We start from the raw sequence: 14,794 nt of genomic DNA, 5'->3' as shown, positions 1-14,794 counted from the left end.
TTGCAAGAGACGCGTTCAATACGTGGCAATTTTTTTATTATATAAAAAAAAAATTTGGTTATTTTTTTTTCGGTTTCTAGAAGAAGTAATTATTTTACCCAAATGTTTTTTCTCCTATTTCTACTACTACTTCTTCTTTTTTTCGTGTGATCTTTTTTTCTCTTTCGCACCAAATTCAAAATTTCTTTTTTCTCTTTTGTAATTCGGAATTCCCGGTAGCATTCGAGTAAAATATAATTATACTCGCGAGAGACTTAAACATCCTTTTTTTTAATTTCCTTCGTTTTCGCGAAGTAAAAGATAACCAATCAGGCAAAAGGCAGGACGAACAACGGCTCTGTGGATTGAATTGGATAGTATGTTCTTGTTTGTACAAAAAGAAAAAAAACAAACGATCTCCAAATAAATGTATTCCTACTTATTATTAGATAGCTCTTTAGAGAATATAGAAAATTAATATCACGTCGTATCAAATCGAATAATATTTCGTATAATCTTTTCAAAGACGACGAGGAATTGCAGATGATTTTTCTTAATATTCACATCCACATGCTCCTCTTTTTTTCTTTTTTCCTGCGTATTCCTGTTTCAAAATGAGGGGAAGATTGGCGTTAAAGAATTTATACAGAAAAAACACCCTAGGAATCAAGAGCCAAGAAAGGGGGGGGGGGGGCAGAAAATCGCTGCCTTGTTAGGTTTTTCCTCCTCCAAAAACACTAACAAGGAAAAAGCGATATACTCTTTTGCATTGACTACTGGTGAAGTCTTCCCTCCCACTCCCCCCCCCTTCTCTCTCTCTCTCTCTCTCTCTCTCTCTCTCTAGCTTCTCCTGCCTACTTAAAGAGCGAAGCTACTGCGTCTCCTCCTCCTCCCCCACCACTTGCTTCCCCCCACCACCACCACCACCACCACCACCATCTCCTCTCTCCTCTCCCCTCCCTCTCTCGACTCCCCTCTGCTTCAAGTGTCTTCTTGGCTGCGTTTCCTCCATCCGGGTATTGTTTCTTGGATCTTTCTCTTCCCCCCCGATTCTTGGGTCGATCGGGGTCTTTTGGGTCGTCTCGCGTCCGTCGAGATCTTGCTCCCCGCTTCTTCCTCCCTCTGTTGTGGGGGGTTGGTTTCACGCGCTTTCGTGCTTGGGTTTTTTTTTTGCGTAATCGGAGGTTCGCGCTCGGGTCTTCTTGGCGGTCGATCGTGTCCCGTTCCGCGTTAGGGTTTTCGTGGAAAAGAGAGGATCTTGGAAGTGGGTCTTTGTCTCGATTGTTTGATTAGGGGGGGTTTGGGTCTTCATACCCAGTTGGGTGTTTTGGGGAGGGGAAGGCTCGAGTTGCGATATCGCTCGGATTCAAAAGCTTGTATCTTTGACGGTGCTGTTAAATCTTGTTCGGTTGTTTCTTGAATTGTGGTAGTTCCAAGGCGATCGGGGTGCTTGATAGCCTGTTTGATTCGTTAGGGGTTTCCTTGGGCACGCTTTCGCTAATGATTTTCGAAACAGGGTTTTTATCGCACGCCAGATGTCTTTTGAAGGGAGCGAGAGACACTCGTCATTTCTTCGTTGTGTCTACATTTTCATGATCCGCGGAAGGCTCTGCTGCACCGGGAAGATCCTGTTTCGGCATTGGACCTGACGGATCGTTGTTTACTTCGCAGCTTTTACTTTTCAGTTTAGTTGTTTGTTTACGACCTTTGGTAATTCCTCTGGGAAAAAAAAGGGGGACTCCGACACTCTCAGTTTTTAAGATTAAGAAAAAAGAATTTTGCTCTATTTGGTGCTTGTGAAGAGGAACTCTCGAAATTTGGCTTGGTCTCCCCGATGGCGATAACATCTCTTCCTCCGGGTTTCCGTTTTCATCCTACTGATGTCGAGTTGGTCATGTTTTACCTCAAGAGAAAAGTGCTTGGAAAGAGGTTTCCTATTGAAGCAATTGCAGAGGTTGATATATATAAGTTTCCTCCTTGGGATCTTCAAGGTACGTGGAAGTTTCTTTCTTTGTCTGTTTGGTATTTGGGTTCAGATTGAGTGGTTTTTTTTTTTTTTTGGTTGGGAACATGATTCGGTGTGCTAAGTATGATTTTGTTGCTCCCCCGATCAGGTAAAGCTTGTTTGAGTAGAGATCTGAAGTGGTATTTCTTCTGTCCCCGTGGGAGGAAATATGCAACTGGTGCTAGAACAAACCGATCGACTGATTTTGGGTTCTGGAAAACTACTGGAAATGACAGGCCTGTAATTTACAAGGATGAACCTGTGGGAATGATAAAAAGCTTAATTTTTCATCGTCGCTTGGGCGGGGAACGTAAGTCAGAGCGAACAGATTGGGTGATGCACGAGTATAGGCTTGAGGATGAGGGTTTGAAGACGCAAGGGGTGGCACAGGTATTGCCTTGTCAATTCCTGATAAGAATTAGGCAAATCCTCTTCTTATGGAACTCTGATCTCCTTGCGTGAATATTATATGTGAGCGAGTTTGTTATCATTATTGTTTGACGTTGTTTATAGTGTCACGCATCTCGTGGACCTGTGATGTTATAGTCATTTACCATAAGCAAAGCTAGTTGGGTTTCTCCATTCTGATGATCATATTTAGATTTGGTTATATAGCCTGGTTGGCTTGATTGAGATTTTGTACATGGTTTTATCCGAGACGTTGACCCGCCCGTCCAAGTTCATGTACTTTTATTCTCTTTTGAATTCTTTCGTTAGTTATGAAGTAGGCAATTCTAGTCTGCATATTCAAATGGTTTTATCTTGTCCTGATTATGTCGCCAAACCCCTGCATGTGATTATTATGGTGTCTTTAGCTTTTCAGTGCACATCATCCAGAGTCTCTATATATTGTTTTTTTTTTTTTTTTTGGGTAAGGCATCTCTATATATTGTTGACCTCTTGCTCTTCAATAATCTGTCCAACTCTGCTTTGCTCATCTTTCGCTTGCACTCTGCCAAGTATGGTTTCTATTTTCTTGGACCTGATGTTGCTTTGAGGAGGCAGGGAGAATCTGGAGAAATGATTGATGTTTGGTGTCGGGTTATGCTGTAGCTTAGAAATGCTACGTGTTTTTTCTGCATTAACAATTTGAGCCACAATATGGTCTTAATTTTCTCGAGAACATTAGCTGTTAAGGCTGCGACTTGGTGAACTTCTTTCATGACTTAGTAGGGCTTTATGATTGTATGGTCCAGTAACTCACAATGGTAAATTGGTGCCACGTGTTTGAAGGCAGGGGAGTTATCTTGGCGATCATTGAAGTTGCGTGTTTCAATTATTTGTCTCAAGACTCTTTTTTGAATGGTTTATCCTGAGGCTTTTTGATGTTTGCATGTCTTTGTTTGCGAGCTGGATCATCTGCTGAGACAATTGTAATTACTTTACCTAGGCAGGTATGTCTATAGGTATCTAGGTGTCACGTGGACCTATGCATGCCTATGTGCATTTGCATCTTTGCCAGCACAACTCAGCATATATTGATAAGTAACCCCGAAATCTGGTAAATGGACAGTTCCATTAATGGCAAATTTCTGTTTTGTATGCTTTCTTCTTTGCAAATGCTGCAGTCCTAACGTATTACTCCATAAATCAATGAATTAGCACAATACTGATAAACAACTTTTAGTGGTTTGTACATGGAACTCAATCAATTGGTCTGTAATAAACTCTCGTTATAAAACTTTTTTGACCGATTCTTCACCATTAAAATTATAATCTTCAAAAAAAGAAAGAAAGGTTCTAATCTTCACATATTTTTATCCTCAGTTTCGGTTGTCCCTTCTTGCGATTTTCAATAGTTCAATCCCACGGATGCATATATTTGATGTTGCGACAATACTGAACTAGTTTTATATTTGTCCTTATCAGGATAAAGAACTGATCACTGAACTTTCCTGAGCTGCAGGATGCATTTGTACTTTGTGTGATCTACCAGAAAGATGGTCCTGGTCCCAAAAATGGTGCCCAATACGGAGCACCCTTCGATGAGGAAGAATGGGAGGATGATGGAGAAGCTGATGTCCCCTCCGTTAGCGCTTTCACTCAGGCATTTATTTTACCTGATAAGCAGAAGCATTATGCTGGCATCAGAATTACAGATCCTGAGCGATACTGTGTGGAGTCCACATCCAAGGCATGCCCAGCTGGACCATCTCAGATGGTGCCTTCTGTTGTCAATGTGCCTCCGCCAGCTCCTACCAATGACGTCACAATGGAGGGTCCTCAGAACCCCTGTGATGAATACCTTCTTTCACATGGTATCTTTGGTGATGATATCCCTGCAGCATTTTCTGAAAACGACAAAGTTGAGGTTTGTATTTGTTCTTCACTCTTCATGGCTATCCTGCTGATCACAATTGCTTTATTGTGCTAATGCCTTTTTGAAGAAGCTCTCATATGTTGGTAGTTTTCTTTTCCTTGTCCAAGAAAAATGTTGATAATTTTCTTTTTATTTATACATAATTTTATTTATTTCGTTTATTGTTGTATTCTGTTGTCAACCTGATGTCCCATCTGCTGCTGCTTTTAAACTTCTTTCTGAGCTTGGTGTCTGACATTTATCATTCACTTTCTTTACACCCTGTCATCTCATCAGGGAGTAATTTCTTTAAAACAAAAAAAGGCTTAAACCAACTATTTTTGAGTCAATGCTAAGGTTCCAAATTCCGTGGTTCGGCTTTATGTTGATGATTCTAAGCTAATTCAAGGAACCTCATGCAACACAGCTTATTAATTGTAACCATTGAAGTCTGTATGCAATTGATCATCTCTTATCAAATAGAAGCACCAAGAAGAGGTTGATGATCCTAGAATTGTGTTGGTGTTTTATTATGGCATGCTCTGCTTAGGTAGGTTTCAGATTATTGATAATAGAGCTATGGGATTTATCAACAGTTGTCAGATGCTGTCCCTCTTGTAAGTTATCTAGAGAAACAATATTGTCTGCACTGGACAACTTTTAATAATGATCATATTTTCCTATCATATTGTTCCATCAGACAAAATGAGTCCATTGGATGAGAACTTATCAATTAAGAATCAAGTAAAATTGATGGGACTAAATTTCTATTTTAAACCCAATATTGCGTTAGGCAAATTTGAGCTACTAGAATGAGACCTTACTTATTGACAAGATGCAAACGGGACCAAAAAAGAGGCAGAACGAACTAGGAGATGATGCTAAACTTTGGCAAGATTTTTGTAATATTGTGAGAGCTCGTAATAAGTTCTTATTGTTTAGCACGGGCAGTGAACCGACTTCTTTTTAATATTGGATAAATGAAATAAGTGAATGGACCCTTTGCTTTTGGATTTTATGATACGACTTCTTGAACTCTTCACTCCTCTCCTGGTTCAAAGTATTTTTCTTCAGATTGATGGCTAAAGAAGTATTTTCTTACTTTTCTGTTTCTTTATCCATTTGGGTCAATTTTGGGGGATCGATCTCCACTTTGTCTTCGGCAATCTAATGCAGAATGTCAAAATATTTGTGGCTGTCATTCATCAGCTATAGGATTTATTATTCATCGGCTAATTCTTATCTTTCCTGTTTTCAGAACCCTGACCACGTCAATCCTGATGGAATTCACGAAGCTGAATTTACAATGGATGATATCTTCGATGGTTTAGAAGACCTTCCTGACTCATTGGCCCCATCTCATCACCTTAATAATTTTGCGGACACAAACTCTAATGCAAATATGTTTCCTTTAAGTGAACCATATTTGGAGCTGAACGATTTCAATGCTGCATTGACTTCAGTTGATGCTGGTCCATCTGGACGCAACCATTCAGAGAGATACCTCTCTGCAAATGATCATTCTATTGCTGCTCAGGGATTCTGGACTCCAGTAATTCCTGATGAAAATGCTCCTGGGTTGGGGTTGATAGATCTCGAGAGTCCGTTGACTTTCTCTGGTGAGGCTGGTCAATCCAATCAAGCGTATGTCGATGCCTTTTCTGCTCTGGGTGGTAGCGATGGTTTAGGTGGATTTGGCACCATATCCAATTCTCCTGCTTTTGCTCAGCCATTCCATGGTTCAGAAGTAACTCAAGTTACTGAGGATTTCCCTCAGTCGAGTCGGTACCCTCGGCTGGAGCCGATGGAGGGCCATGTGGATATGCACTGGGAGGTGAGTAATGGCATTTGCATTCACAATTCCCCGACCCCCCCCAAATAAAAGAAAAAAGCCACAGAAAGAGAAATCATCTAATTTTTATGTACGTTTCAACACTACAGGGTCATGGTGTTGGAGAATGCACAAATCAAGAGATTGTAAGATATGGCGCTGGTGCAGCAAATTCTGCTATCAATAATCCCGATTTAGGATGTGCGCATGCTTGCGAAAACCCAGGAAGAGGTAGATCTCAACTCTGGTGACTCTGATGGTTCCACATTCTCTTGGCTAGAACCAGCTTTTCTATGCTAATAATCTTTGAAATGGCAGAACATGTGGGAATATTCTGATTGATGGACTTCTTAGTAGTGCATTCTTCATCTATGTATGTGGTTGCTTGTGGAGTAACGCCCAAGCAACAAATGCTCGGGAGTTTCCGAGCGTTGTTTAGTGTGTTGCCATTATGAAGTCAATGATGCAGGTTACTTGAACTCCGTCCATTGTGATATCTGGGAGAAACTAAGTCCTTACTATTTCTTGTTTATTGTTTGTCGTATTTTGGTGCCAGGGGAAGAGACAATTTTCTGTTGTATCCTCCATTTCTTGGAGTATCCCACACATCCGAGTTCTGCCGTAGAGCGCCCTGCTCCATTTACTGGAGCAAAGAAAATTGATGGGCATGCTCTCTTTCTTCTCTATGGAGACTCCTCCTTCCATGTCAAGGCCGAGGTGACTCTTGGAGGAGGTGGACGTGGGTGCACTAACGACGCTTTGTCACGCGGGTTGGAGGGGTTTCCGTTTGTTACTGATTGCGAGGAGAACGGAAGTCGATCAGGAAAAGGAGCGGCTAACTGCGGATGTGGGATCTTATCATCACTTGTACAGTTGACTCTCTCCGGTTACTATGCTGGCCTCGCTGGGAGGACATGTATTATTGGAGACTTGCACGATACTTTTAGGTTATTGTTTCTGGAGGTGGTGTGGCTGATTGAACAGATTTCTGTTTGGTGTGCCTGCATTGAACGATGGGTGTCTTTTGCGTCTCTGTTTGTGTTGTTCGTGTTTTCCTCGCTCTTTGGAATTGGTAGTTTTTCAGCTCCCCACATCACGTGCAGTTCATTTAGTACACCGATATCATTAGTTTCTAGAGTAGGGTCATTTAAATTGCTGAGGTTTCAGTTGATCTCACCAATCCGAGTGTTTCGAGAGTAAATTCCAGCCGAGGAGGAAGATCTGGATGAGAATGTGCTGATTTCGAAACTATAAACGGTCCAAAGACACTTCTGTATCTTGGAATATTGCCTTAGCTTAGAAGTAATCCTTTTTTGGCTTGAAGTTTTAATCTTTTGATTTCCCATTTTGTGTAATTTTGATCTCTGACCTCCTTTCGCTTCAAATTTGACATTGATTCTTGCTCGTGACCTGCAAAATCGGATCTACGCAATCGAATCGGATTGTACGAAAGGGATCCATGGGAACTTTCCGATCTAAGGTCACGTGCTAGGATTGCTGTGCAAATTTGACACTATGGAGGGGTCAAAATCACAAAAAACCAGAGGAGTTGAAGAGTTAGGGTGTCGGATCATAAAGGCTAGGGATGAAATTGTAGAAATGATCATGCTTTATAGTTTATTCATAATTACTTTAAGATTTAGTCAATTTCTTTCTTCTCCGTTTATGGGTCGATATTGTTGTTAAAGTACTAATGCTTGTCTGACCGGACCTGTTTTAGCAACTGTTTTTCTGCTTGTTAGTTGCCCAGACACTAAGTACGATTGGGAATGTGCCAGTTTTGATGACTAAGAAAGGAGTAGAAAACAGAGGTATAGAACATCAGTTCGCATCCCGTAAGGCCACTTTAGAACCGGACTTCGTTGGGCAAACTTTGTTAGTCAAAACCAGCCAAGGTGGGTCGTCGGACATTCTAATCCTTTAGTGAGTCCCCATGCTGGTCTGTACGGGCTCTATTAAGTCTTTGTCGCACCTTGCCTTTGGCTTGATCGTATTAATCGATTGATTGTACCAATTGAAGTACGATAGGGTTGGGTATTAAGGGTGCGTTTGGCAACACGTTTGCAAAACCCTTAGGACCTCTAAAGGTTTTTGGGCAAATGCGAATGTGTTTGGCACAAACATTGTTTAAAACCCATTTGAAAAATGCTAGTATTTCCAAGTACCCTCCAAGGGCCTTGGCAAGCGGAGAGGAGCGTGGAGAAGGCAGCTTTCTCGGCGTGCAACATGTACTGAGTCTGGGATTCGATTTTTGTGAATGTCGCGCACACATGTACATCGAATAAAGGAGCGTGACACAAAAAAGAGCTCAATTAATGAATTTTTTTTAATTCACTCACTAATCATAATCCCTTCTTTAAAAAAAAACACTCTCGCCTCTTTCTCTTCTCTCGCCTCTCTTCTTTCACCACACGAATGCAAGCTCAGTTGGTGACATTGCTCGCTTCTCTTCGCCTATCTCACAAACATAGCCCATTCACCTCTCTTCCCTTGCCTCGCGAACACAACTCAGCTCAGCTGGTGAATTCCTGGTTTGTGCTTGATTTGAGAGCCTTAAGCCCGTGTGGAGTTCCCGGTTTGTGTTGGGTACTTATTTTTCCACTTTCGCTTCCTAGGTTGTGCTTGATCGGAGAGCTTCAAGCTCGTGTGAGTTCCTGGTTTGTCCTGAGTATTTGTTTTTCCACTTTCGCTTCCCAGTTTGTGCTGGATTTTGGTTGTTGCACACGTCTTTAGTTGTCCTAAGTGCTCTGAAGGTTTTCACTTTTATCCCAATGAAGTGGTATATTAAGAAACTCCATAGCAGTAACTTTTCTGTGAGCTCTATTTATTTTTAAATCTATAAGAGGGTTATGGAAATTTGAGAGATTGGTTTGTACAAAATTTTGGATCGTGTTTACCTGAATTGCGCTCTGTACTTCTAAAACTCTCGTCTCATGTAATTCCACGAAAATTTTGTTAAGGTTTCTAGAAATTAATGGGATTGGTCTTTCGTTCATTAATGTTGGTGCGATCCATTTAGCAATTTGATACAAGAATCCTTGCAGGCTGTATTAGAATTCGCTAATCATGTTCTCTTTTTTGCACACTGGGATTTTCTTCTTAAACTTTACAGATGTTCATCTAATGCTATATGGATCTTTAGAATTGCTCTAACTTTTTTCATTCCGTTCCTCGCCTATGCCGAATTCGTAGTCGCTTGTATTCTCAAGTTCATCAAGAGTCTTGTTTTGTGTTGTGCATACCCTGTTTCAATATAGAACAATTCAAGAGCTGTAATAGCTGTAGATGGTGGTTATAATTACCTTTTGTTGGTTCTTTTTTAAGATGTGTAAAAAAATGTTTTGTTTTGGACAAATCAATTCATTATGGTGCCTCTGCATCCTGCCGAGTTCAGCTCTATCATAATATGCAATAAGGGTCACTCTTACATAATTGGCTCGAAATGTATCATCTTTCACCATTGTGAATTTTGTTTTCTGCAGGCCTTGCGGTATGGAATAACCTCGACGAGCTTTGCCACGGCTGGATGGAGGAGGCCTGGGGAGAAGTCCCTGAAGCTAGACCTTAGGCTCAGCAGGGAGTACTTTGCTGTCATAGAGGAGCAGATCATCAGTTTGCCTTGTTCGGAGATGTGAAAGAGTTTGTATCTTTGTTGTTCCGTTTTTCTGTTGCATGTTTTTCGGTTGATATGAGTTTCGAGCTGCATTTGTCGGGGAATGAATGCAATCGGACTAGTCGCTTCGCATCTCCTCTGTACTGTATAATTGATTAGAGTCAAACCCGTGATTTGGCTGGAAAACACGATGTTTATCTGTTCGTCTGATCGATCAATGTAGCCATGTTTTTTTGCTTTTGACTGGAAGCCTTGAAATGATTCTGTTTCCTCTACACAGTCAGGTGATTGTCTTGTGCACAGAATAACACCAATTAGCTCAAGGTTTGTCTGGAAAAATATGACTATTCATTTAGCAAGTGCTGCACCATCCTACAAGTATAAATTTTGAGTATAACCCGTGGAAATGCTATGAACTTAAGAAGACAGATATGTCAGAAAGATGGAGCAATTATACTTACTACTGACTTGGCAATTTCCTATAGATGTTTGAAGAGGAATCATTGAATTCGTGGGTTTCACTCGTTTAAGTACTTCATTGAAATTTGTCATGTCGCTTAACTTAAAAAAAAATGATCTTTTTCATTTATAAATTTATTAATGAGTTTCTTTTACATTGTTGTCGACATTCAAATTGTAGTGTGTTTTCATCAAATCATTTCTCCAAAAGTTGCTTCCCAAAATCCTTTTCAATTACTGTATACCGAACAGTACTTGCTTTTCATAAAAGGGCTTTAGGCTAAAGTCGTTTACATTTTCTCGAAAACTTTTCCCAAAAGCCGAACCAAATATAGCTTAAGATATATCAGAAATCACTCTCGAAACAACATCAAATGCATGCAGAGAAATCCATAGAAAGTCCGATTTGAAAACTGTAACCTTTAGATCACTGGCCACTTGTGTAAGCTTTGCTCATACGCTCCATAAACAACCGTCATCCGGCAGAGCTGCGATGCGGGGAAAATATTTGGCTCGCGCTTTCCGTGTGACGATAACAGACTTCGCAAATACCGCAGTAGCATGGTTGTTACTGCTGGCGACTAGCCGTTGAAGATAAAGGATCTTCATCACGTTACTACATGTCGATAGGAATCAAATAGTCTCTCGACGGAGGGTGAGAATCCACAAACCTTTTAGCAATGTCAAGAGACGATATATGATTTATCATCGCGCACTAGTCTCTTAAACTTTTCAAAACAAACCACCGGTGCGATTTCATCGACGGCGACTTAGACTGACATTGTTCTCGAGAAGAGGAAAGAAAAGGTAGTTCACTAAGATACATAATACCTGTTACTGTAAGTTACATGTTTCGATCTACAAGAAGGACAAAGAGCACGCAATCAAAAACGTACTGTGAAGTAGTCCATGGGCACAACGAGGATAGCCAGACAACTCTAAAAGGGAGCAGATAGAACATTCCTGGGTTCGGGACATTGCGACTTACTCTCTCCGTGCCCGAAATGCTCCTCGTTCGGATCCATCGCCGTGTCGGCATTCGCCGTCCCCTCGGTCACCACCGGCTTCAATCCCTGTACATGAGCAGACACATCGATAACGGACTAAAGTTTCGCCAATTTGGACTATTCTTACGGCGATATACGCACACACGTCTCCGGTCCATGTAGCAATACTCTTCAACCCAAATGTTAGCACCTTAAAAGCTGCCAACTTTTCTCATACATCGGGTCACAAGAACTAACCCATCTGTAAATTTCTCTTGTAATGCATTCGCTACGATCACCATCCACGCTGTCGAAACTAATTCGACCATAATTTTTGCAAGCCAAACGCTCTGAAGCGCTCGGAACGAGTCTTGCGATATCATCTAGTATCGATTTCGATAACCCGTTCGCAGTATCTCGATCATCATCGAACCCAAAAGGCGAGGAGGCGGGGAGAGAGAGAGAGAGAGCACGTACCGCGGTGAAGACGGTGAAGGCTTCATCTATGCTCCTGGTGTTCACCACGTACTGCGCAGCTTCCTGAAACAGCACCACCGATCGGAGAATCGAAACCAAAGACACATGAACACACACCCATCATCACAACCAACACGTTCGATCATATGAACACGAAAAAAATAAAGAAAGTCGAAATCTTTACCCTCGCGAATTGGATCTGATGGACACCCAGCGTCCTGGGCTCGCTCTCTATGGACGATTTCCGGTCGATCCTACTCGCCGTCGCCGGCTCCATCGCATCAATGAATCCCTCCCGTCTCGTCTCGTCGTGTCGCGTCGCCACCATGCACAGACGACGGGACCGTCCTCTCCCTATATATATATACACGCACGCACGCAGGACCCCATGCAGTGCGCGAAGAGAGAGCGAGATGATCAGCCACGGAAACCGGAGGACGGGTGGAGGCGCGGGAGCTGAGGGGGCGCGAGCCGCCTCCACCTGGCGGACAGCGAGGGGGGCGGCCGGGGGCACGTGGCGGGCGGCGGCGGCGGCGGCGGCGTCCTCCGCCGCCGTTTGAGGGGAAAACCCCCCAGAACTCGGGTACCGAGGACCGACATGGGAGAATCCTGTCGGCGCCGACACCGACTGAGATCGCGCCACGTGTCTTCATCGGAAGACGAAGGGGGAGGGGATCGTGTCGGTACACGTGTATGGAATGGGTGTTCGTGATCGGCGGGCCCCTACCACCTCGCAAATGTGCGATCCGGGATCAGATTAATCATTGTCGCGGGAGAATGGAGATCTTGTTGGAAAGTGTTGACGCAGTCCGATGGATGGTGACATTATAATCCGCGAGGATTTTTTAAGCCAAAGGTAGCATTTTCGTAATGATATAAATAATTCATGAATTTTAATTTAATATATATTGTGATTCGTGAACTTTTAATTTTAAGCCTAAGGTAACGCGACCACGGTGGCACCTAGGGTTGCGTGAATCCAACGTCACCTCGCCTGGGGTCGCAACCTTTGTAGCCCTCGCCTGGGGTCACTTGACCTTGACAATGGGCCATGGCTTGAGTTGCCGGGGTCGCTCGATCTCATCTTTGATGTTTTTTTTTGGGAAAAATACCACAAAAAATCCAAAACTATGCCATTTGTGATAAATTTACCCTGAATTTTTTTTTGTGACACAAAAAACCCCAAACTATGTCACTTGTGATAAATTTATCCTGAACTTTTTTTTGTAACAAAAAAAATCTCAAACTATGTCACTTGTGACAAATTTACCCTGAACATTTTTTGTGACACGAAAAACCCAAAACTATGCCACTTGTGACACATTTACCCCACAATATTTTGGCCCATGGACATTTTCGTCTTTTTCTATTTTTTTTTCCTTTTTTTTTTTTTCTTTTCTTCTCTCTTCCCTCCGCCGGCCATGGCGGAGGGAAATCGGCGAGGGCCGCCCTCACCGGCGCTGGGGTTGGGCAAGGGTTGCCTTCGCTGGCGTCGAGCTGCCCTCGCCCGCCTAGGCGAGGGCGACCCTCGCCGGCGTCGGGAGAGAGTCGTCCTCGTCTGGGCGGGCGAGGGCAGCCCTCGCCCGACTTAGGCAAGGGCTGCCCTCGCCCAACCCAACGTCGGCGAGGACCGCCCTTGCTAGCTTCCCTTTGCCATGGCCGGCGGAGGGAAGAGAGAAGAAAGGAAAAAAAAAAGGAAAGAAAACAGAAAAGGAAAAAGACGAAAATGCCCATGGGCCAAAGTATTGTAGGGTAAATGTGTCACAAGTGGTATAGTTTGGGGTTTTTCGTGTCACAAAAAAAAGTTCAGGATAAATTTGTCACAAGTGGTATAGTTTGGGGTTTTTCGTATCACAAAAAAAAGTTCAGGACAAATTTGTCACAAGTGGCATAATTTGGGGTTTTTGGTGGTATTTTTTTTTTTAACTTTTCTTAAGCTAAAGTCCTTTACAAACATTATGCAATTAGTGTTTACCAAATCCTTTAAGCTAAAGTCCGCTTTGGGCAAATGCTCTTGTAAACGCACTCGAAGGACATTTGGCAGAGTTCCTCTAAAGCAATTTGTAACCGTAAAAAATGCATAATTCGGCTTTAAAACATGTCAATCACACACGCCACAACATGATAAACAAAGAGATAATAAAGTTTATAGCACAACTACAAAGTTCATAGACAAAGGATGTTGTTTGGCTTTCCTTGTTTTGTTTTGTTGGAGCGATAGATGCTTTTTAACTGGGCCGGAAATACCGGACACGACCGTTTACATGATATAGATACGACACGTGGTAAAACACGAATTACGGAGAATAAACTATTGGACCCAATACGTCTAATTTTATATATTGCCAAGAGAGCCGACACAAATTATCCGATTTTCATCGTAATTCAATTATTTGGTGTGTAGAATTGAAACCGAGACGTTTTTGAAGGAAATGGACCGACACGAATTACAAACATGACTATACCGCGTTGATATAATTGCTAGCCTCTGTTTTAAGGGGAGTGATGCTAAAATCATTGCTTTTACATTATCGTATACGGAAGTTGAAGAAATGCATTGCAGCAACTGTATGTATTGCCGTCGGCCAAAAAGAAAAGGATAAAAGTCGACATCCAAATTATTAATTCTATTCATTATTTACTAGATCATCGGAAAACTTATTGCGCTAGAATTAATATCAAGGGATAAATGCATAATAATCTTAAAACTCGTCGTGAAAGTACAATTAAATCCTAAAAATTTTAAAAAGTGCAATCGAGTTTTAAAACACGTCAAATTTATGCAATCAAGTCCCTCTGTTAATTTCATCCTTTTTTTTTTTTCATCCAGTTTGATTAACGGAAAATGGTAAAGTGGTTTTTGTTATTACTTCCTTATGACATGTGGCGCCCACCAAGCATCACATTAGAAAAAATTGAAAATTTTAAAAAGAATACATTATAAAAGGACAAAAAATCAAAAGAAAAAGAAAAAGAGGATAAAAGAAAGAATGATAATTTTTGTTAAAAAATAACAAAGCTAAAAAAAAAGGGCAAAGCATTTTCGGTCGCTGAGCTCGAAAAAGCTCGAGCGACAATGGCCTTGAGATCAATAAAGCTCCAACTGCCACGGCCGCAAGCTCCAAATCTCATTCGATCTATGAGC

The 14,794-nt window shown here is 41.9% G+C and overlaps 2 protein-coding genes across 4 annotated transcripts; one reads left to right on the top strand and one right to left on the bottom strand.

Annotated features, from left to right (window-relative positions):
* The first annotated feature begins 897 nt into the window (after positions 1 to 897).
* On the top strand, positions 898 to 9,970 carry LOC115681952 (NAC domain-containing protein 82-like). Of its 3 annotated transcripts, XR_008814491.1 has the most exons (8): positions 898 to 995; positions 1,496 to 1,970; positions 2,094 to 2,374; positions 3,891 to 4,295; positions 5,542 to 6,117; positions 6,225 to 6,345; positions 6,671 to 8,760; positions 9,597 to 9,970. XR_008814491.1 is itself a non-coding variant. In XM_056303154.1 (7 exons), exons 2-7 carry the CDS (start codon positions 1,814 to 1,816, stop codon positions 9,680 to 9,682), a joined length of 1,626 nt encoding a protein of 541 aa, XP_056159129.1. In that variant the 5' UTR covers positions 898 to 995; positions 1,496 to 1,813; the 3' UTR covers positions 9,683 to 9,970. The 3 variants fall into 3 exon arrangements, 2 of the variants coding, with proteins under 2 accessions (XP_056159129.1, XP_056159130.1); XM_056303154.1 differs by lacking the exon at positions 6,671 to 8,760; XM_056303155.1 differs by lacking the exons at positions 6,671 to 8,760; positions 9,597 to 9,970 and adding an exon at positions 6,433 to 6,644.
* Positions 9,971 to 11,007: 1,037 nt separating this feature from the next.
* LOC115682015 (uncharacterized) lies at positions 11,008 to 11,996 on the bottom strand. Its single transcript, XM_030606144.2, has 3 exons — positions 11,834 to 11,996; positions 11,650 to 11,712; positions 11,008 to 11,259 (listed from the first exon to the last, which is right to left on the bottom strand). Exons 1-3 carry the CDS (start codon positions 11,975 to 11,977, stop codon positions 11,125 to 11,127), a joined length of 342 nt encoding a protein of 113 aa, XP_030462004.1. The 5' UTR covers positions 11,978 to 11,996; the 3' UTR covers positions 11,008 to 11,124.
* Positions 11,997 to 14,794: the final 2,798 nt, after the last annotated feature.

The sequence above is a fragment of the Syzygium oleosum genome, unplaced genomic scaffold (assembly GCF_021117445.2).
Source record: "Syzygium oleosum isolate NSW1041296 unplaced genomic scaffold, Sole_v2.1 Sole_v2.26, whole genome shotgun sequence".
NCBI classification, from domain to species: domain Eukaryota; kingdom Viridiplantae; phylum Streptophyta; class Magnoliopsida; order Myrtales; family Myrtaceae; genus Syzygium; species Syzygium oleosum.
This window is presented reverse-complemented; position numbering and strand designations above follow the sequence as displayed.